This window comes from Moschus berezovskii, chromosome 22 (assembly GCF_049115385.1).
Source record: "Moschus berezovskii isolate FMDL1 chromosome 22, NW_MosBer_1.0, whole genome shotgun sequence".
Lineage (NCBI taxonomy): Eukaryota > Metazoa > Chordata > Mammalia > Artiodactyla > Moschidae > Moschus > Moschus berezovskii.
This window is the reverse complement of record NC_142481.1, coordinates 8,967,631-8,990,097: the sequence shown is the minus strand read 5'-3', so window position 1 is coordinate 8,990,097 and position 22,467 is coordinate 8,967,631. Positions and strand designations below refer to the sequence as shown.

The 22,467-nt window shown below is 45.0% G+C and overlaps 1 protein-coding gene and 1 non-coding gene across 2 annotated transcripts; both read left to right on the top strand.

The window, feature by feature from the left end:
- The first annotated feature begins 9,881 nt into the window (after nucleotides 1–9,881).
- ELSPBP1 (epididymal sperm binding protein 1) lies at nucleotides 9,882–20,400 on the top strand. Its single transcript, XM_055411050.2, has 5 exons — nucleotides 9,882–9,951; nucleotides 14,868–15,005; nucleotides 17,455–17,601; nucleotides 18,933–19,091; nucleotides 20,243–20,400. The coding sequence occupies exons 1-5, from the start codon at nucleotides 9,882–9,884 to the stop codon at nucleotides 20,398–20,400; spliced, it is 672 nt and encodes a 223-aa protein (XP_055267025.2).
- Nucleotides 15,140–15,212, top strand: TRNAK-UUU (transfer RNA lysine (anticodon UUU)). The gene has a single exon. It is a non-coding gene; the product is annotated as a tRNA-Lys (tRNA).
- Nucleotides 20,401–22,467: the final 2,067 nt, after the last annotated feature.

Sequence of the window (22,467 nt, the reverse complement as noted above, 5' to 3'; positions counted from 1 at the left end):
GGGTGAAATCACATGGTGTGAACAATGTCATGCTAAGGAAGGCTGCCTTTATCCTGACGTTGGGGGAAAGAGACGGAAGAAAAGGAAACTAGCCTGGACAGATTGCCGGCTGAGCTCCTGCTCGTGGACGAATAGCTTCATGGTTCTGTGAATCTTTGCATTCACTCCTGTAAGGTAAGGTTCACGGTTTGTGTTTGATGAGGGAGGAAGCTGAGATTCAGAGAGATCTTCCTGAGGTCCTCTTTTCCTCTCTCCAAAGGCAGCCTGAATCCATAATAGAAGAGGGGTGTGTGTGTTTGTGAGGGAGTCTCGCGTGGAGGTTTTTGTTTCGGTCATGGAGTTATTTGCTGCTGAGGAGCAGAAGGACTCGCTGTTTTAAAGGTGCTCTATACTCCAGTGGCTTTATGCTCGTGAGCTCCCTTAATCCTCACAATAGCTGTCATAGTTGGGTTGTTATCTCCACTTGACAGATGAGAACATTGAAAACTGGAAGTCAGAGATGTGAAATGACCTTTCCAAGGCTACCCAGTAGGCAAATGGAAGAGGTGGGCTCTGAACCCTGATTGGTTGGGTGCCATTCTTTTCTCATTGCTCTGCTGTGATATTTTTTACTTAAGACAACCAGAGAGCAGAGGCTGTAGGCTAGACTGTTCCCTGGCCTCCCACTCAGCACCTTAATACTACCTGGTGTGGCTATTCTTGCTTTCCACCTTGGGTGATAGATACAGGTGTCTCAAATCTGACTGTTGAAGTCCAAAATGGTGTACAGTTCCTTTTGGTAGTTGCCAAATAAACAATATAAACAGTAGGGTTGTGGAATACTTGTTAAATGAATAGATAAAAGGATGGATGAAGAGAAGATGGGGTGATGGAAGGATGGATAATGGACAGAAGAATTGAAGGATGCATGGATGGAAGGAAGGATGGAGAGATGAATGGAAGGATGGATAATGGATAGATGGCTGGAAGGATTGAAGGCCAGATGTATGGATGGATGGGAGCAAGGATGGGTAGATAGATGGAAGGATGGATGATGGACAGATGGACAGAAGGACTGAAGGAAGAACAAATGGATAAACAGATAAATGGAAACAGGTGAACAGCTATAAGAATACACACTGTCATGAAGTAGGGGAAGCATTTGCCAGACAGTAACGTTCTCTGAAAAGTTTGGGAGACAACAAAGAGGAAAATCATAAAATATTCCCAAAGTAAGTTTGCTTAATTTACTAACTGTGGCAGACCTTGCTTGGAGTCACTCTGCCAGTGGTCAGTGAAGCATCCACAAGATCTCTTAATCGCTATGAAATGCTGGCTCTGAGGAAGACTCGGGCATTGTGCTTTGCCCGATAGATGTTCTGTAAATTTGGTCCCTAAGAGCTATTTTATAAAGTTAATCCACCCTTGAGCCAGCTATCTATGTAGATTTGAAATTTTGCAATTTTAAATTTGTAATTTTGTAGTTTTGCTTTTCTGAAAAGGCTCTTCTATGTTTTCTTTCCCAGTCTTAATTATTTGTGTGTCTGTGTATCTATGTACATCCAACATGTATGTATTTGTGTAAATGTATTTAAATACCTATCATGTGTCTGCCTGCAATGCAGGAGACACAGGAGATGTGAGTTTGATCCCTGGGTCAGGAAGATCCCCTGGAGGAGGGCCTGGCAACCGACTCCAGTATTCTTGCCTGGGAAGTCCTATGGACTCAGGAGCCTGGTGGGCTGCAGTCCATGGGGTCGCAGAGTCAGACAAGACTGAGCAAAAGCCCTGACAGCATCGATTATGCGTACATGGGTGTGCATGCATGCATATGACCATATTGTATATGCATACAGATACAGCATGTACAATTTTTGTTTTTAATTAAGAAAACCATGTATAAGGTAGATGTACCATACACACCTAAGGTAACAGTCTACCTGGGAAAAGTCTCATGTGTGCCCTGGGTTGTTCATTTCCGCTTCTCAGAGGTGACCGATATTAACTGCTTTCTCACGTGTCCACTCAGGCGAATGTTCTGTGCAAGCCCATGCAAAACACAATTGCAGCGTCTCGTGGAAACCCACAGGGCTCTCAGTGGCTGATGCTTTTTCCCTCCCTTGGTGCTCAGCGTGGCCTGGCCGCGTGGACCTCCTTCTGCGCCCTAGGAGAGCCCTCTGTGCTGTCTTTGCTTTTACTGTCCCCTTGCCTGGAATGCTCGTTCCCACGACTGTGTAGCTGACTCTAGGTTGTGACTCCAACCAGACCCTGGTTGTGCTCCGAGGGGACCTCCCTGATCACCTAAAGCAGACACCTGTCAGGCACCATCTACCACAGCGCCCTGTTTATTGTCTTCACTGCACTTATTCTGAAATGATTTTGATGATTTTTTTTTTATTGTGGTAAACTGCATATAACCTATAGTGGACTTTTTTTTTTTGGATGCACCATATGGCTTGAGAGAATCTCAGTTCCCCCACCAGGGATCAAACCTAGCCCTGTGAGTGAAAGGGTGGAGTCCTAACCACTCCATGTGGATATCTGGGGAATTCCCTAAAATGGACCATTTTAAAATGGACTAGTCAGTGGCATTAAGTAACATTCCCAATATTGTGCAACCATGACTCCCATCTTGTTCTAGGACTTGTTTATCATCCCAGATGGAACCTCTATTCCTTTTTCCTCTCTCCCCTATCCCAGTAAAATACTAGCCTTTAAAAAAAATTATCTATGTATTTACATTATGGGCTTTGCTGGGTCTGTACTGCTTTGCATGGACATTATTGGCTCTGCTGGGTCTGTACTGCTTTGCATGGACTTTCTCTAGTTCTGGTGAGTAGGGACTACTCTTTTTGGCGGTTTCTCTTGTTGTGGAGCACAGGCTCTAGGGCACATGGGCTTCAGTACCCGCGCTTCTAGAGCACAGGCTCAGTAGTAGTGGTACCTGGGTTTAGTTGCTCTGCGGCATGCGGGATCTTCCTGGACCAAGGATCGAACCTGCATCCCCTGCATTGGCAGGTGGATTCTTATCCACTGTGCCACCAGAGAAGTCTAAAATATTAGCATTATATGAGCCAGAACTTCACTTGTCCAGGTCACTGACAACACCATATAGTGGATGCATAACAAATGTGTAATAAATGAGTAAATGAACATCTGAACGAATCAAAAAGTGGATGCAGATATTTTTTACATACACTTGGAATCACGCTGTTCATTCTTGTCTAGATCTTGGACTTTTCACTTAGTACTGTGTTTTTATAGCAGAACATACACATCCAACTCATTCCATTTAAAAGTATCTCAGGGTTAGTCCACATGAGCAAATCAGAACTCACTGTACCAGTTCTCCCGCGTTCAGGATTCATCTTGTTTCCAGTTGTTGCTATTAGACAAAGTCCAGATGTTTTTGAACATTATGGTCTCCTGTAGTTGACGCTTCTCCAGCAAACTTGATGAAACGTGACCCTTATTTGAGGAACGAGAGCCAGATTCACAAGAGAATTTGGAGGGATGGTAGGGTTGGGGAAACTGACAATGTTTGAAAGGTCTGAGGTGTGTTGGTTTAGCAGCTGATAAGGTCAAAAATAAGAGGGTGTTAGAGGAAGCCAGGTGTAGATTAAAAACAAACAGTTCAATGTGTGATTGAAATAGTAGCTTTGAAGTCAGACTTTGAACTGCACAGAGAGTCATGCTGGTTAGGGCGAGCACCTCTTTGCAGCCTCGTTTCTTCAACCAGCCTAAGGTGGTATCCCATTCTCAGACTTGTTTCCCTTCTAGTCAAAGCTGGGCAGTCTTTCTGGGCTTCAGGCAGAGTGGTTAGTAGCCGTCACAAGTATGGTACCTTAAAGTTAAGAGAGTCTTAAAGCCCGACGTTGCATTGAATCCTCTCAAGAAACTTGGCTCTGAGATAAGTAATAAAACTGGTAATAAGCTCATCTCACAGTTGATAAGAAAGTTATCACTCACTGGCATTATATATGATTTGAGCTCTGGGCAATTTGAAAGGGTTAGGTTTGTGTCTTTGTGGCAGTATTTTTATTAGAAGAGTCCATTGGCCTTTCACAGGGTATTAATCCCTTTTGTCATCTGCCACCTATGCCTTATGGGTTTTGGGGTCTCATTTAAAAACCTTTTCCTGATGCATGACAAATGCCATTGGTACCCACTCATGTATTTGCTTGTATTTAGTTTTGCTGCGGTATTTGATTATTTTCCCAGCATTTTTTCCCTCCTTACGGTTATAATATTCTTTAGTATTAAGCTAAGGCATTGATCATGTATCTGTCCCTATAATGAATTAATAAACTATTTTCCAAAGTAAAAAAAAATGAGAAACTTGGCTCTGTAGAAATTCATCCCCAGTTTGGTTTAACGATGAAGAAGTGCGTAGCCTCTTTGGGCTGCCTGGTTTGAGTTTCGTGTCTACCTTTATAGGCCGTCACCGTATATTTCCATGCCTATTTTTCTATCACACAAACTAATAATAGTTCCTGCCTCCTGGGGTTTTTAATCGAGTTTTTACAATTAATTTTTCTTTCTTTTTGGCTGCACCAGGTCTTTGTTGCTGCCCTCGGGCTTCCTCTAGTTGCGGCGAGCGGGGGCTGTTCTTCGCTGCAGTTCGTGGGCTTCTCAATGCAGTGGCTTCTCTTGCTGTGGAGCGCAGGCCCTAGAGCTCAGTAGCTGTGGTGCACCGGCTCAGTTACCCAAGGGATGTGGAGCTTCCTGGCCCAGGGATCGACCTGTGTCCCCTGCATTGGCAGGCGGATTCTTAACCACTGGACCACCAGGGAAGTCCCACCTCATAGGGTTTTGTGATAATTAAATGCTAATTAAACAAAGCACCCAAAGTTACACTGCACACAACAAGTGCTCAGCGCATGTTGACCTCTGTTATTTATTGAGCTCCCATCATGTAACAAGAATTCTGCTTAGGTGTCTTATCTTATTCCGAAAACAATCCAATGGGGTAGATTTCAGGAGTCCCATATATAGACCAAGACCCTGAATGTCAGTCACTACCCATATCATGCCCAAGATCCCCTGGATAAGCCGGAATTCACGCCTGGACCATCCTTTGTCAAAGCCACAATGATAAATATATTTAGCAGTTGTTAAAACAGATATTATGAGAGGTGAAATGCTCAGAGTCACAAAGCCAGCTTACGAGGAGGACTAGGTTTGGAAATGATCTTTCCTGGACATCTTCCAGGATGACTGACTCAGATGGGGCCAGTGATGATGAAAATGATAACGACTCATATTTACTAAGCACATTTTATGGGCCAGGCAGTGTTCAAAGCCTTTTGGGTCTGTATTAGTTCCCTGGGGCTGCTGTAAAAAAAAATTTATCCAGCTGAAAACAATGTAGATCTAGTCTCTTATGCTCTGTAGGTCAGAAGACTTGCTGGGCTGTAATCAAGGTGTTGGCAGGGCTGTGTGCCTTCTGGAAGTTCTAGGGGAGAAGCCATTTCCCCACTTTTGCAGCTTCTAAAGACTTGCCCCTCTGTGGGACTTCCCTGGTGGTCCAGTGGTCAAGATCTTGCCTTCTAACGAGGGGGTGCAGGTTTGATCTCTGGCTGGGAAAACAAGATTGCATATGCCTTGGGGCCAAAAAACCAAACAATAAAACAGAAGCAATGTTGTAACAAACTCCCTAAAGATGATCTGCATTCCTTAGCCTGTGGCCCCTTCCTGATACCACTAGAACACTTCCAGTGTTCCATCTGATTTCCTGCCTCTCCTACCTCCCTTAAAAACAAACTTCTTTATTTATTTTTGGCTGCAATGGATCTTCATTGCTCTATGAGGGCTTTCTCTACTTGCAGTGAGCAGGGGACTCTCTGTGCAGTACTCCGGCCTCTCACTGTGGTAGCTTCTCTTGTTTCGGAGGACCGGATCTAGACAAGTGGGCTTCAGTAGTTGCAGCTTTCCACACCAGCACTCTTGACTCTATAGAGTGTGGGCTCAGCAGTTGTGGGACACAGGCTTAGTTGCTCCACGCGCTGTGGAGTCTTCCCGGATCAGGGATCGAACTCACGACCCCTGCCTTCGCAAGCAGATTCTTATCCCCTGCACCACCAGAGAGGTTCCTGCCTCTCTCGTATACAGACTCTCATGGTTTCTCTGAGCCCACCCAGATCATCTAGGGTAATCTCCCCATCTGACAATCCTTGACAAATCGAAATCCCCACTGCAACATATTCACGGGTTCTGGAGATTAGGGCGTGGACATCTTTGGTGATGATGAGTATCTGGGTGTTAGCATCTACTAGCTACCTCACCCTGACTTTCTGAGGCAGCAGCAATTATCATCATTATCTCCACTTTACAGATGAAGAACTGAGATCCAGAGGCCTGCATAACTTTCTTTTCTAACTTATTGGGGTATAGTTGCTTCACAGTGTTGTGTTAGCTCCACAGCACAGTGAAGTGAATCAGCCATATGGATTTACAATAACCAGAAACAGAAAGCAACCTAAATGTCCACTGACAGATTAATGGATGAAGATCTGGTGCATAAACACAATGAGTAACTTTCTTAACATCGTAAAAGTTCTAAGAGGTAAAGCTTTCAAACCAAGTTCAGGCCTTTAACAGCATTCCAAATTCTGCCTTTGGGGATATCTTAGTATATAGGCCAAAAGTGATTAATTAAATTTGAATATTGGGAAGGGAGTTTGAAAGGAAAACTTGAGATGAATGAACTAATGAAGGTATAGATATCGGAGGGTATGGTGAAGCAGAGATATAAGCATGAAATTGTAGGTGGTAAAGTTTAGAAGAAGTGGTTCAAGTCTCTCTCTCCCCCATATTCACAAAGGGGATTATCTAGTTATTATCTAGCTTGTACACCCGCCATCATTTGCAAAGTATTTCCAACATCTGTGGCTCTTATCATAAGGTCTTGTGGTGGGTTCTATTCTCCCTCACTTGATGACTGGGAAAACTGCGCCCAAGCCAGACTGTGGGTTGACTCCAAGACCCCAGCAGCTTGCTTTCCTACCAGCCAACAACGTGGTGACAGCGGCAGGATGCCAGCCCCAACCACCCCATGGCCTGGGACAAAGTGACCTCCAAAGCATTTGAATGTGCGGGTGCTTGAGGAATCGCTTGGTCCTAACCTGAATGTTCCAGACGTTCAGCTATTAAGACTCACTTTGTAGCCCATTCCTTGCTATACCACCCCCAACCTATTTTCTATTAATATCCACGACTTGATCCAAGTAGACTCATTAACCTTCCAGAATGGCAGTCCATATCAACTCCTCGAGTCCACACAAAAATCCTTTATGACACACATGTCTGGTGTCCCATGCAAATGTCTGGTCTGAGTGGGGGCTGGGGGCAGAGCCCCCAGGGGAAGATGAGCAAGACCCTGAAGCATAAGAAAGCTCAGCTGGTTTATGCAAGAAACAGGAAAAAGGCTATTATAGCCGGAACAGATCAAAGGAGGGGGTGAGAGATAAGGAATGAGCTTTGAGGGGAGGGCTTGGCATGGACTGTGAATTTTATGATAAACATGGTGGAGAATTCTGAATTAATGAATGCTGCTTCTCCCCACTTTAATCCCTCCAGTGGCTTTCAGTTGCATTTTTTAATAATTTGATTTATTTTATTTTGGCTGGGGCTTTGTTGCTGTGTGGGCTTTCTCTGGTTGCAGCGAGCCAGGGTCTACTCTCTAGTTGCAGTGTGCAGGCGTCTCATTGCAGTGGCTTCTCTTCTTGTGGAGCACGGGCTCCAGGGCACATGGCCTCAGTAGCTGCAACTTCCCAGCTCTAGAGCACAGGCTCAATAGCTGTGGGGCAGGGGCTTAGTCGCTCTGAGGCCTGTGAGATCTTCCCGGACCAGGAATCGAACTGGTTTCTCCTTCGTTGGCAGGCAGATTCTTTTACCACTGAGTCAACAGGGAAACCCTCCAGTTGCATTTTTTAAAAATATTATTTATTTATTTACTTGGCTGTATTAGGTCTTAGTTGCCCCTGGGCATCTTTAGTTGCTGTAAGTGAACACTTAATTGAGGCAAATGGGATCTACTTCCCTGACCAGGGATCGAACCAGGAACCTCCTCTGCATTGGGAGTGTAGGGTCTTAGCCACTGCACCACCAGAGAGGTCCCAAACTTGCATTTAGAAAACAAGGAAGGCTTTGCAGGGCCGACTCTATTCACCTCTCCAAGCATTATTCATAGCCACAGATACGAGTAATATCTAGTGACACCACTATATCCTGCTGGAGTGATATAGTTCAGCTCGTCTCGTTCCTTGAACGCGTCTAGCTCTTTTCCATCTTAAGCCTTTTGTCACTCCTGCTGTCTCTGCCTAGATGAGCTGCAGACACACAGCCCGGTTCCGCTCACGTCAACTCATCCTTCTCTTCCTCTGGGTCTCAGTTTACACGTCATTTTATCTGAAGAGACTTCCCGACCTCGCAGTCAAAACTAACCTCACCCCGGTTAGTCTTTATCACAGCCTCTGTTCTCCTGCCGACTGCTGTTCTTTGTCACCGCACGTTCTCATTCCTCTGATCCTGAACCATCGAGCCAGACTTTCTGAAACTCAAGAGATGTTCAGGAGACTGAGAAGTTCCTTGGGAATGTGAAGGGGTCTGCTGCAGAGAAAAGCCCGTCTGGGGCTTGCTCGGTTTCAGTTTCCCCTTTTCTCTGTCACTCCTCAAATCTCAGAGGGGTACAGAGGTGGAAAATGGAAAAAACAATGGAATAAAGTTTGAATAGAGGCATTAATCATAAAGTCAGCAGGGGAATTCGATTCAACAGCCTTGTATACCAGACCAGGAGAGACTGGAGGCCAATGTATCATCAAGGGGAACACAAGACACGTTTAGGGGAGAGATGGCAAAACCCAGACTTTGATCAGTAACAGTAGGGACAGAGGGAGAGGGGTGGATACAGGAGCTATTCAAAAGGTAGAATCACCTGGGTTTGATGACTGATAGATGTAGGGAGGATACAGGAAGAGCAAACCTTTACTCCTAGGGGAGTAACTCAAGAGACTGGGAAGAATACTGACAGCAGTTGAATCTGCTGACTGTCACTTACCATCTGTGCTCTTCGGATAAGTTATGCAACCTCCCAGATTTCAGTTTCCTTCAGCAAAATGGAGATGATCACCATGCTGGCTCCTCTGCTTGCTAGAAGGAGTAAAGAGGATACAAAACCTAGAGCATCGAGCATACAGGAGGCACCCAGTAACTGGGAGCCAGTGGTAGACAAGGCAATAGCAGCTGAGCCTCAAAGGAAACCCAGACCGCCGAGGCTAATACCGGCATTGTCGTTTCTGCTGAGAGTGGCATATTTATCTGTCATTGAGGAAATGGCATAGAGGCAACCAGAGCCAGTAGAAATTATGATTGACGAGGATAGTAATGCTGATTGGTCAGGTACTTTTAATAGCCAGCCGAGGAGATGGGTGTGGTGCATGAGAATCTGGTGGCATCAAGTATGTTGAACATCTAGCCTGGAATACAGTGAGTGCTCAACAAATGCTTCATCTTTCCTTTCCATCACATGCTACCCTCTATAACGACAGAATATATATACGTATATATCTGCCTTCAATGCGGGAGACCTGGGTTCAATCCCTGGGTCGGGAAGATCCCCTGGAGAAGGGAGTGGCTACCCACTCCAGTATTCTTGCCTGGAGAATCCCATGGACGGAGGAGCCTGGCGGGCCACAGTTTATGGGATCACAAAGAGTTGGACACGACTGGACTAACACTTTCACTTTTCACTTTGTAAGAATAAGCTATTTTTCCTTACCCCCTGGGGATAGAAAGAAAGTAGCCTGCATGACATCAAACCTGGGAGTTAGTGGAAGAGGAAGGAAACCCATGGGAGCCAAATTTTTGTCTTCCTTCAATCCAGAAAGAAGCAGCTAGCCGAGATGAATGGATGGCCCAGTTACCTGCTGGGGTGGATGGCTTTCCTCCTCTACTCCTATGAAACAACTGGAAGTGAGTATACTGGGAAGCGATGGGGAGGGTTTGGGACCTGGAAAGAATGAATGAAGTAAAGATGACTGGATCCAAGTAGGGAGAAGATAGCCTAGGAGAAAGCTCAGAGCGACGTGGGGTGTGGCCCCTGGATCTGCCGCTTTTTCTCTGTGTGACCTTGGCCATGCCCTGTAACCTCTCTGAAGTCAGTCCGCAGCCTTGAAAGAGGAATAATGGCATTTACCTCATGGGACGATGTTGAAGACTAAAGAAAATAACAGACACAAGCATCTTTCATAGATTCAGCACAGGGTAGTGAAGTCGCTCAGACGTGTCTGACTCTTTGTGACCCCATGGAATGTAGCCCCCCAGGCTCCTCCATCCATGGGATTTCCCAGGCAAGAATGCTGGAGTGGGTTGCCATTTCCTTCTTCAGGGGATCTTCCTGATCCAGGGATCAAAGCCGGGCCTCCCGCATGGCAGGCAGTCTCTTTACCATCTGAGCCACCAGGGGAGTCAGCGAATGGTAAGGGGGATATAAATATGTTAATATAAGGGGGGGCTCTATAATTCCAGTGCACTGAAAGCCCAGAATCCCCTACTCAGACATTCCCTTTATACTCATTAAAGAAAAAAAAAAAATTTGTGGGGCTTCCTTATGGTTCAGTGGTAAAGAATCTGCCTGCCAATGCCAGAGACACAGCTTCAATTCCTGGTCCAGGAAGATCCCACATGCACATGTCTATAGATTAATTTATTCAATATACATTTTTATATTTATTTATTTATTTGGCTGCTACAGATCTTAGTCACAGCACTCAGGATCTTTTAGTTATAGCAAGTGAACTCTTAATTGCAGCCTGTGGGCTCTAGTTTCCCAGCAGGGATCGAACCCTGGACCCCTTGCACTGGGAGCATGGAGTCTTAGCCACTGGACCACCAGGGAAGTCCTTTCAATATAGATATGTTGAGTGACTCCGAAGTGCCTGGCTTTGTGATTTGGTCCAGAAACATAACAGTAAATAAAATTCACGCCCTACACTCAGAGTGCTTACGATGAATGGAAGTGAGAAATACATAAACTGATAATATTATCTTAAAAACTGGTGAGTATGACACTGCTATATTTAAGATGCATCACCCACAAGGATCTAATGCAGAGCACAGGGAACTCTGCCCAATGTTATGTGGTGGCCTGGATGGGAGGGGAGTTTGGGGGAGAAAAGATACACGTATATGTATATCTGAGTTCCTTTGCTGTCCACCTGAATCTATCACAACATTGTTAGTTGGATATATTCCAATATAAAATAAAAAGTTTTTAAAAAATGGTAACTCCATTTACAAAGATTGGCCCAGAGTATTATAAGAGCAAGCAAGCATATTAATCCAGGCTGAACCAGGTCTTGATGAGTGAGTAGCAGAGAGCAAGGTCGTTCTGGGCAGGATGAAGGACATGAGCAAAACTCCAAAGACAAAGAACATGGAGGAAGGTCAAGGCAATGTCAATCGCGGAGTGAGAACAGAGAGGTCAGCAAGTCTCGGATTATGGAGGGTTTTAACCCAGTTAAGAAGATTAGACCATCTGCTGGACTACTTTACAGATGGCTAATAGTATCTATTAGTGTTGATTTTTGCTAACAGCTCCCAAGGATAAACTTAATTCTATGTACACAGGGTACCAGCCTGCCCTCCCCACCGCCACCAGCATCCTGTATATTCAGGGGTGTTCCTGGTGAGGACAATCATTGATGATGATGACAGTTAACTTTTGTTGAGTAGTATCTGCCCGCCTTGCAGGAGACGTGGGTTCAATCCCTGGGTGGGGAAGATCCCCTGGAGAAGGGAATGACAACCCACTCCAGTATTCTTGCCTGGGAAATCCCATGGACAGAGGAAGCTGCCGGGCTACAGTCCATGGGGTCGCAAAGAGATGGACAGGACTTAGCAACTAAACAACAACATCTTTACCGCGGTCCAGTGGTTAAGAATCCGCCTACCGGTGCAGGGGACACAGGTTCGATTCCTAGTCCTGGAAGATTCCACATGCCAGGGGGGAACTAAGCCCGTTTACACCACAGCATACTGAAGCTGCATGGGCACCCTAGAGCCCATGCTCTACAACAAGAGAAGCCAGCATGATGAGAAGCCCGTGCCTCACAACTAGAGAGGGTCCCCACTCGCCACAACTAGAGAAAGTCCACGCCTAGCAATAACACGCAGCACAGCCAATGATACATTTTAAAGAGATGCTTAGCAATATCCTTGGCCTCTACCCAGTAGATGCCAGTAGCACAGCTACCAGTTCCTCCCCTCCCACTTGTAACAACCAGAAATGTCTCCAAACATTGTCTAATGTCCCCTGGAAGCGGGGAGGTCATAATTGCCCCTTCTCCATTGAGATCCACCATTCTATGCTCAGCTGGCAGACAGAGAAACAAAGAAGTGTGGAGGGTTGGTTGGAAATTTTTTTTGAGCCAGGAATTGATGACATCATTTTAACCCACATTTCATGAGCCATAACTTAGCCCATGGCCCCACCTGACTGTAAGAGAAGCTGCAGACCCTTCTCCAGCAGTCCGGTGGTGACGACTTCACCTCCCAGTGCAGCGGGTGTGGGTTCCATCCCTGGTCAGGGAACTAAGATCCCACATGCTTTTCAGCCAAAAGACCAAAAGGTGAAACAGAAGCAATACAGTACCAAAGTCAATAAAGACTAAAAAACATGGTCCACATCAAAAAATCTTTAGAGAGACAGCAAAATGGAGTCTAGCTATGAGCTCAGAAAGAAAAGGAAGCTGGGTCTGGCGAATATATGGAAGCTTTGCCTCACCATCTTTGAAACATGAGCTAACACACATGCACACACATGCAGGAAGACAGGCGTGTACATACATGCACACACGTGCATGCACATATGTGTATGCACACACATAACCTATCAGAGCATCTTACTCATAGTAACCCATCATTATATCTTTGAGGGAGGGAAAGAGGAATGTGGAGGAGACGGCAAAGTGAAAGCGAGGGCCATTCTGATCCTGCTGAAAAAAAAAAAAATCTAAGTTCTTATTCTAATTGTTGTTTAGTCGCTAAGTGGTGTCCGACTTTGTGACCTCATGGACTGTAGCCTGCCAGGCTCCTCTGTCCATGGTATTTCCCAAACAAGAATACTAGAGTGGGTTGCTATTTCCTTCTCCAGGGAGTCTTACCAGAGCAGGGATCGAACCCATGTCTCCTGCATGAGCAGGTGGATTCCTTACCACTGAGCCACCAGAGAAGCCCATTGTCACTCTACTAGTTCTGCTCAAAAAAAAAAAAAAAAAGTATTAACTTTAAATCACTCCTTGTATGGGTCCTCATTTCCTTCTCCATGAAATGAAGAATTGGGTTAGCACAGCATTTCCTTTTTCTAAGGTTGTTTTTTTTTTTTTAATGTGGATCATTTTAAAGTCTTTATTGAATTTGTTATAATATTGTTTCTGCTTTATGTTTCTTTTTTCTTTTTTTTTGGCCTCAAGGCATGTGGGCTCTTAACTTCCCGACCAGGGATGGAACCCACACCCTCATGTTAGAAGGTGAAGTCTTAACCATTGGACCTCCAGGGAAGTCCCAGAACAGCATTTCTTAAGACGTGTTTCAGGGACCACTCGTCACTAGCACTATTGAGTAATGGGGAAGAAAATAAAAAGGACAACTCAATATATTCTGTTTCACTCTTGTTAATGCAATCCTCATTTGCATATGGACTTTTGTGATGAACCCATCATGGAAGAAACCTGTTTAACATGGTGTTTAACCTATTTCACATGGTGTTTCCCAAACTTATTTTATTCTGTCAGTTATTTTTTGAACATCCGCTATGATCAAGTCCCTCTTCTAGGTTCTGAGAATACCTGATGTAAAAGATAAGGTCCCTGTCTTGGTATAGAAGGACAGAAAGGTTAAGAGTTATGTTTCCTAAACTTTACTCAGTCAAGCTCACCCCCTCCATACCTGCCACCACCTGCATGCCATCAAAAATATCCTGTACTCAACATTTTTCTTTCAATGTGCCTACTCTTCCCGAATACATTTATTTTAAACGAATTGTTAGAATCAGTCCTGTAATCTATAAAAGCACTGCTACTAGCCATAAATAGGAAGTACCAATAAAAATAAATACTATGAGAGCAAAAGCCTATTATTAAATTCTACTATATACTATTGTCCTAATAAGGTTTTGAGCCTGAGTCCTGCTCTCTCTCTCTCTCTTTTTTTTTTGTTAAAAAGGGAGATTATTAAGTATTAGAGAGATGGTTGCGAAATAGTAGCATTAAATTGAAGCTTTTTCTTTTATGTCATCAGAAAGATTGAAAAAGCATTGGAAAATGAAATGGCTTTTTAGTCTGTGATTCAAAATTATTTCAGGTGTGTCTTTTCATGACCTGATGGAATCTTGTAATTTACCAAATTTTTTTTCAAAGATTTTTTGACGTGGACCATTTTTTTTTAAGTCTTTGTTGAATATGTTACAATATTGCCTCTGTTTTATATATATATATATATAATTTTGGGTGGCTGTCAGGCATATGGGATCTTAGCTTCTCAACCAAGGATCGAACCCCCACCCCAGTGAACCCACATCCCCTGCACTGGAACATGAAGTCTTACCTACTGGACCCTCAGGGAACCCCCTCACCAACTGTCTTGTATGACACTTGTGGTAGCCATGCTGGTTTGGAGACATAATATATCTTGGTTGCCTTCATTGTTTATGAAACTCATCCCTACTACTCTGGGTCCAAACATAAGCTGGAAATGTTCTTGTGTGTCATTAGGAAGTTAGATGCAAAGACTATGCCTGCAGACCTCAGGCCATCATATACAGCAGACCAAGTCTCATCCTTGGCTCCTTCTTTGGGACTAATCCCCCACTTTGTCCATCTGTCCTTCAGATAAGAAAGATTCATGCATCTTTCCCTTCACCTACAAGGGTTCTACTTACTTCTCTTGCACCAGAGCCAACAGCTTATCCCCTTGGTGTTCGACCAGAGCCGTTTATGACGGGCGGTGGAAGCACTGCATGGCAGAAGGTGAGTGGCCCCCTGCTGTGCTGTCAGCAGGCGTCTTCAGAGGACGGGTTACAAAAGAGAAGCTGTAGGCGTGGGTAATATGATCTCCTTTCTGCAGCCAAACACTGAGTGTTCATAATGGGTAAGTGAGGACTTTCCTGGCGGTCTAGTGGTGAGGACTCGGCACTTTTACTGCCGAGGGCCCAGGTTCAATCCCTGGTCAGGAAACTAAGATTCCACAAGCCACATGACATGGCCAAAAAAAAAGATAATGGTGTTAAAAATAGGGCTTTCCAAGACATGGAAACAAACTAAATGTCCATCGACGAATGGATAAGGACGATGTGAGATACACACACACACACAATGGAATATTACTCAGTCATTCAAAGGAATGAAATAATGCCGTTTGCAGCAACGTGGATGGACCTAGAGATTATCACACTAAGTAAATCAGAGAAAGACAAATATGGTGTCATTTATAAGTGGCATCTAGAAAATGATACAAATGGATTTATTTATATAACAGAAACAGACTCACAGACACGGAAAACAAGCATACAGTTACCAGAAGGGAAACAGTGCAAATATTGCAATAAGGTCAGTCATATGAATTTTTTGCTTTCCCAGGACATATAAAAGATATGTCACACTGTACTGCAGTCTAAATGTGCAATGGCATTCAGTTCAGTTCAGTTCAGTTCAGTCGCTAAGTTGTGTCCGACTCTTAGCAACCCCATGAACCACAGCATGCCAGGCCTCCCTGTCCATCACCAACTCCCGGAGTTCACTCAAACTCATGTCCATCCAGTCGGTGATGCCATCCAGCCACCTCATTCTCTGTCATCCCCGTCTCCTCCTACCCCCAATCGCTCCCAGCATCAGAGTCTTTTCCAGTGAGTCAACTCGTCGCATGAGGTGGCCAAAGTATTGCAGTTTCAGCTTTAGCATAAGTCCTTCCAATGAACACCCAGGATTGATCTCCTCTAGAATGGACTGGTTGGATCTCCTTGCAGTCCAAGGGACTCTCAAGAGTCTTCTCCAGCACCACAGTTCTAAAGCATCAATTCTTCGGCGATCAGCTTTCTTCACAGTCCAACTCTCACATCCATACATGACCACTGGAAAAACCATAGCCTTGACTAGATGGACCTTGGTTGGCAAAGTAATGTCTCTGCTTTTTAATATGCTATCTAGGCTGGTCATAACTTTCCTTCCAAGGAGTAAGCGTCTTTTAATTTCATGGCTGCAGTCAGCATCCGCAGTGATTTTGGAGCCCAAAAAATAAAGTCTGACACGGTTTCTATGTCTTTAAAAAAAAGTACATACCCTTAATTTAAAAACTATCTCATCGCTCAAAAATGCTAACCATCCTCTGAAGCTTCAGTGAGTTGCAATCGTTTTGCTGGTGGAGGGTCTTACCTTGATGTTGATGGTTGCTGACTGATCAGGGTAGTGGGTGCTGAAGCTTGGGGTGACTGGCAATTTCTTAAAACAAGACAACAAAGAGGTTTATGGTACCTATTGACTCATCCTTTCATGAACAATCTCTCTGTAGCCTGCAGTGCTGTTTGGTGGCATTTTACCTACATTAGAACGTCTTTCAAAATTGGAGTCAGTCCTCTCAAGCCCTGCTGATGCTTTATCAACGAGCTTCGTATAGTATTCTGTATCTTTAGTTGTAATGCCAACACTCTTCACAGCATCTTTCCCAGGAGTAGTTTTCATCTCAGGAAAACACGTTCTTTTCTTGTCCATTAGAAGCAACTTCTTATCCTTAGGTTATGTATTTCATGGTGCCTCAAAACAATTACATTCATTACATCAAATATCACTGATTGGGTTTCCCTGGTGGCTCAGTGGTAAAGAATCCGCCTTCTAATGCAGGAGACATGGGTTTGATCCCTGGTCCTGGAAGATCCCACATGCCTCAGAGCAACCAAACCTATGTAATAAAAAGAAGAAAAAATCACTGATCCACCATAACGAATACAATAATGATTTCAAAGTGTGAAATATTGGGAGAATTACCAAAATGTAACACAGAGACACACAGTGAGCCAATGCTATTGGGAAAATGGCGCCGACTGACTTGTTCAAGGCAGGGTTGCCACACTCCTTCAACCTGTGAAAAATGCAATCTCTGCAAAGCACAATAAAGCAAAGTGACTAAAAACAAGGTAAGCCTGCACTGCCTCTGTTGCAAAGTCCTCTGCAGTTCAAACAAATCAGGATCAACTGGTTGAAACTGAATTAGAAAATTACAAATAGATATATATATATTTTTCTTAATTCTGGAAAAGAGGTACCCAGGGACTTCCCTGGTGGTCCGACGGTTAGGACTCCGGTCTTCCAAGGCAGGGGGCACAGGTTCGACCCCTGGTTGGGGAACTAAGATCTTGTGAGTCTTGCAGCCAAAAATGAATGAGCAGAGAAGGGTCAAAGCGCTCATGGACTTCTTTCTGTACAGATTACCCACGGTGTGTCTTTCCCTTCATCTACCGAGGAAAGCCCCATAATGGCTGCATCACAGACGGCAGTTTCTTTGGGAAGCAGTGGTGCTCGGTCACTTCCAGCTTTGATGAGAAGCAGCAGTGGAAGTACTGTGAAACCAATGGTAAGGCACCGCAAGGACGGTGCGTTTGGTGGGGGTGGGGACGGCGGCCCGACATGGTTCTCGCGAGGCTGTGGGGGCGGGGCAGTGAGCACGCATGCTCAGTTGCTCAGGCGTGTCCGACTCCGTGGCACCTCTTGAGCTACAGCCCGCCTGGCTCCTCTGTCCATGGGACTCTCCAGGCAAGAATACTGGAGTGGGTTGCCATTTCCTCCTTCAGGGGATCTTCCCAACCCAGGGATCAATGCAGCGTCTCCTGCATTATAAGTCCCCAAGGCCAGCGTGAAAAACTCCTTGTGCTGAGAACCAAATCCATGGGCTGTCGTTCTGACACTGGTTTTCAAGGATTTCTGTTTCTAGGACTGACAATAATTAGATTCACCCAATGCCACACCCAAACTGCATTTCAGAGCACCTTAACGTTTACTCTTACTTCTGCTGCTGCTGCTGCTAAGTCACTCTGTGACTCAGTGCGACCCCATAGATGGCCTCCTACGAGGCTCCCCCGTCCCTGGGATTCTTCAGGCAAGAACACTGGAGTGGGTTGCCATTTCCTTCTCCAATGCATGCAAGTGAAAAGTGAAAGTGAAGTCGCTCAGTCGTGTCCAACTCTCAGCGACCTCATGAACTGCAGCCCACCAGGCTCCTCCGTCCATGGGATTTTCCAGGCAAGAGTACTGGAGTGGGGTGCTGTTGCCTTCTCCACTCTTACTTTTGGGCCTACTCTTAACTGAATAACAACCTCCATTCATTCTAGTGCCTTCTCTGTGTTAGACCCTGATCCAGAAGCTCTATATATAATAACCCACTGAATCTTCCCATGGAAGCTCTACCAGATGCTATTTTTTCCCGCTATTCAGTAAATGGTCCCAATAAAACGATGGCCCAAGGTGATGTCAGAGTTAAAATTTGAATTCAAGTCCATTTGACTCCAAAGTCTGTGCCTTTTTACCTTCTCACTAAGCACTGTTGCCTCTAGAGATGAAAATGCATACAAGGCACCTATCTCCGAGTACACTTATTCCTCCATAAGATTCTGGATGTGTTCGTGCTAAGTCGCTTCAGCCCTATCCGACTCTTTGCAACGCTATGGACTGTGGCCTGCCAGGCTCCTCTGCCCATGGAATTCTCCAGACAAGAATACTGGAGTGGGTTGCCATGCCCTCCTCCAAGGGATCTTCCCAACCCAGGGATTGAATTCGAATCTCTTGTGTCTCTTGCATTGGCAGGCGGGTGGTTTTTTTTTTTTTTTTTCTCTCTTATTTTTTTTAACCACTAGCGCCACCTGGGAACATAAGGTTCTAATTATGCATCATTTCCATCATTCTTTTCAGAGTTTGGGGGAAACTCTTTCAGCAAGCCCTGTATCTTCCCCACCACGTACAGAAATAATGTGGTCTCTGAATGCCTTGAGGATGACAACAACAAGCTCTGGTGTCCAACCACGGAGAACATGGATAAGGACGGGAAGTGGAGCCTTTGTGCCGACACCAGTACTGTGTGGAAGGGGATTGGGTGGGCACGGGTGATTCCTTCATTCACTCACTCAACAAACATCTCTTCCAGCCCCGCTGTGTGCCAGACCCTGAGCAGAGCACTGGGGCTATGATGATGAATATACAGATTCCTGCCCTCAGAGAGCTGATGAACAAATAGCATGAAGAATGCCATGGTGCAACAGGCAAAAATGTGGTCTCCTTAAGATCCAAGAGAAAGGGGCCAGTATAAAATCTGCAAAATATTAAATACCCAACACTCATACAAATATCGAGTATGCTATAGGATAAGGTTTTGAAAAATCTGTTACTGATGGAACTGGAAAGATGGTGAAGCCAATTCAAAGGACTTACAAGAAGCATCCATGGATGCTCCAGTCCTTTGTATAAAATGGTGTAGAAGAGGTGAAAGTGAAAGCCGCTCAGTTGTGTCTGACTCTTTGCAACCCCGTGGACTGTAGCCTGCCTCGCTTCTCTGTCCATAGCATTCTCCAAGCAAGAGTACTGGAGTGGGCAGCCTATCCTTTCTCCAGGGCATCTTCCCAACCTCAGTATTTGTGGCTTCTGGATCCACAGATTCACAAACTAGATATTGTATTCCGCAAGTGGAATATTGAATCCTCAGAGAACCTGTGACTACTGAGGGTAGATTGTACATAGTCAGTGAAGAAAAGAATGCCAAGCTGAAGCAAGATTGCTAAATTAGATATAAGATCCATTAACATCTAAAAACAATCAAACCTTTGGGTTTATCTTATCTAGCAGACAGAGATGACTGGACTCTCTTGAACAAATTGGGCTTCCCAGGTGGCGCAGTGGTAAAGAATCTGCCTGCCAATGCAGGGGCCCCTGGAGACTCAGATTCCATCCCTGGGACAGGAAGGTTCCCTGGAAGAGGAAATGGCAATCCACTCCAGTATTCTTGCCTGGAGAATCCCAGGGACAGAATAGCCTGGCGGGCTACAGTCCACAGGGTTGCAAAAGAGTCCAACACTACTTAGCAACTAAACAACAACAGCAACACATCACCCCTTCGGCAGGAGCCTCTGAGCAGAGCTCAAACAACACAAGCTTAAGTAAGGATGAAGCCTTCACTGTAGTGTAAAGACCCAGGCGTAACCACTGTCTTATCTCCATTTCCTCTCTAGGAATTTCCTCACTGGTTCCTGGCTTCCCTTGCCACTTCCCGTTCAACTACAAAAACAAGAATTATTTTAACTGCACCAATAAAGGATCAAAGGAGAACCTTTTATGGTGTGCAACCTCTTACAACTATGACCAGGACCACACTTGGGTGTACTGCTGACGCAAAGGTGAGCTCTTTTCCTTCCAGCGTGATTTGCTGAGTTTTCCAGCAAGACAAGTTCTATTTCTTGGAGAAAAGGTGAACTTAGCGGGGATGGGGAAGGCTGGGACAACTTCCCAAAGTAGAAGACAAGAAGAAATCGGGATTCCTCTGAAAAGCAGAGGAGCAGGGTGAGGAGGCGAGCGAATGATTTCAGAACCAGATTTCCAAATTTTAGATCTGGGAGGATTTGGGTGTGAAAAATTTGGAAAGTGAAATTTCTTGAGTTGAGACTTTAAATGAAAGGACAAACTTGAAAGGAGATAACCAAGACCTTTCTGGTCCCCCTGATGACACAGCAGTAGAGAATCCCCCTGCCAGTGCGGGAGACACAGGTTCAATCCCTGGGTTGGGAAGATTCCCTGGAGAAGGAAATGGCAACCCACTCCCGTATGCTTGCCTTGGAAATCCTATGGACAGAGGAGCCTGGTGGACTATGCTCCATGGGGTCACAAAGAGTCAGACATGAGTCAGACATGACTTTGTGAATAAGTATACACACACACACACACACACACACGGGGTCACAAAGAGTCAGACATGACTTTGTGACTGAGTACACACACACACACGTCCCCAGAACAACAACCTTGTTGTTGATCCCTTACCTGCTTCACTGAGTAGCTAACCAAGGAAAAGTTTAGGTTCAGCTCTCAGCCTCTCCCTAACCTCAGCCCATACATCAATTGTCTCCAAAGGACCAACTTCATCCTTCCTTTTTTCTATTCTTTTCCTTCCAGCTTCCATATTCTAAAGCCTATAAAAATTCTCTCTGGGCCTCCTGCACTGACCCTGTCACGCTGTAATTCTGGAATTTAACAGTAAACAGCAGCCCTCTCATCAGATATGTGACCATCCTGGGGATTCCAGCAGTATTTATCCTTGCGATTGCATGTGGGTTAAAGAACCAAAGTCGGTGACTCGTCCTGAAATTGAGTTTGATGGTGAAAATTATCGTCTGTGCACAGAGGAAAGGCGAAGAAGTCGGTTTGGGACTCTACCACCTTAACAGTTGTTGATGTTGTTGTTTAGTCGCTAAGTCGTGTCCAACTCTTTGCGACCCCATGAACTGTAGCCTGCCAGGTTCCTCTGTCCGTGGGATTTCCCAGCAAGAATACTGAAGTGAGTTGCCATTTCCTTCTCCAGGGGATCTTCCCAACCCAGAGATGGAAACTATGTCTCCTGTGTCTCCTGCATTGGCAGGTGGATTCTTTGCCACTACACCACCTGAGAACCCCCCATCTTAACAGGGTGAATACTAAAATAAAAAAACACACACACAGACACAGTGGTCCCCAATCTGTGGCTAAGTCTAAGAACATTTTTAGTCTTTAGTCTCAAATTTGTAACCATCAGAGAAGAACTATCTCAGGACTCCCCTGGGGGTCCAGTGGTTAGAACTCCATGCTTCCACTACAGGGGCACAGGTTAGATCCCGGGAAACTAAGATCCCCACATGCCATGCCACACAACCAAAAACAAGCAAACAAATAAACAAAAAGCAGAACCATCTCCTTGCAAGTCCTGCTCCTACTGAACCTATTAAAGCATAGGTGAGGTTGAGGTGCTTATTATTCACTGACTTGATCCCCTGAGCCAGGTGAGGGGCACAGGGTATCTAACTGCTCTTGGCTCAGCTGCGTCATCTTATTCCCAACTGAATCTTAAAAATCAACATGAAGTCACTTTTTAATTCACGTTACATTTGAGTCGGTGTGTACCTGTTACCTGAACACTGGCTTTTGATTTTATTTTCAAGGGAAGGAGACACGTCTCTAGTGGAAGGCTGACATATTAAGTCTGGAACCTGCTTCATCTTTTTCATCGAATCTTTCAAGCTTAGACAATCGCCTTTAGAAAGAACGTGTTCACCGTCTTGCTTCATCACTTGGTCCTTTGTGAAGAACAGAGGGAAAATGTGGTCTAACCACCAAAAGGGAGCCCCACATTAACTCTGGGGCTGCCTTTTCCGCTTCGTAGAATGACAGATATGGTGAGGGATCCAAAAGTGTGGGGAAGGAAACACTG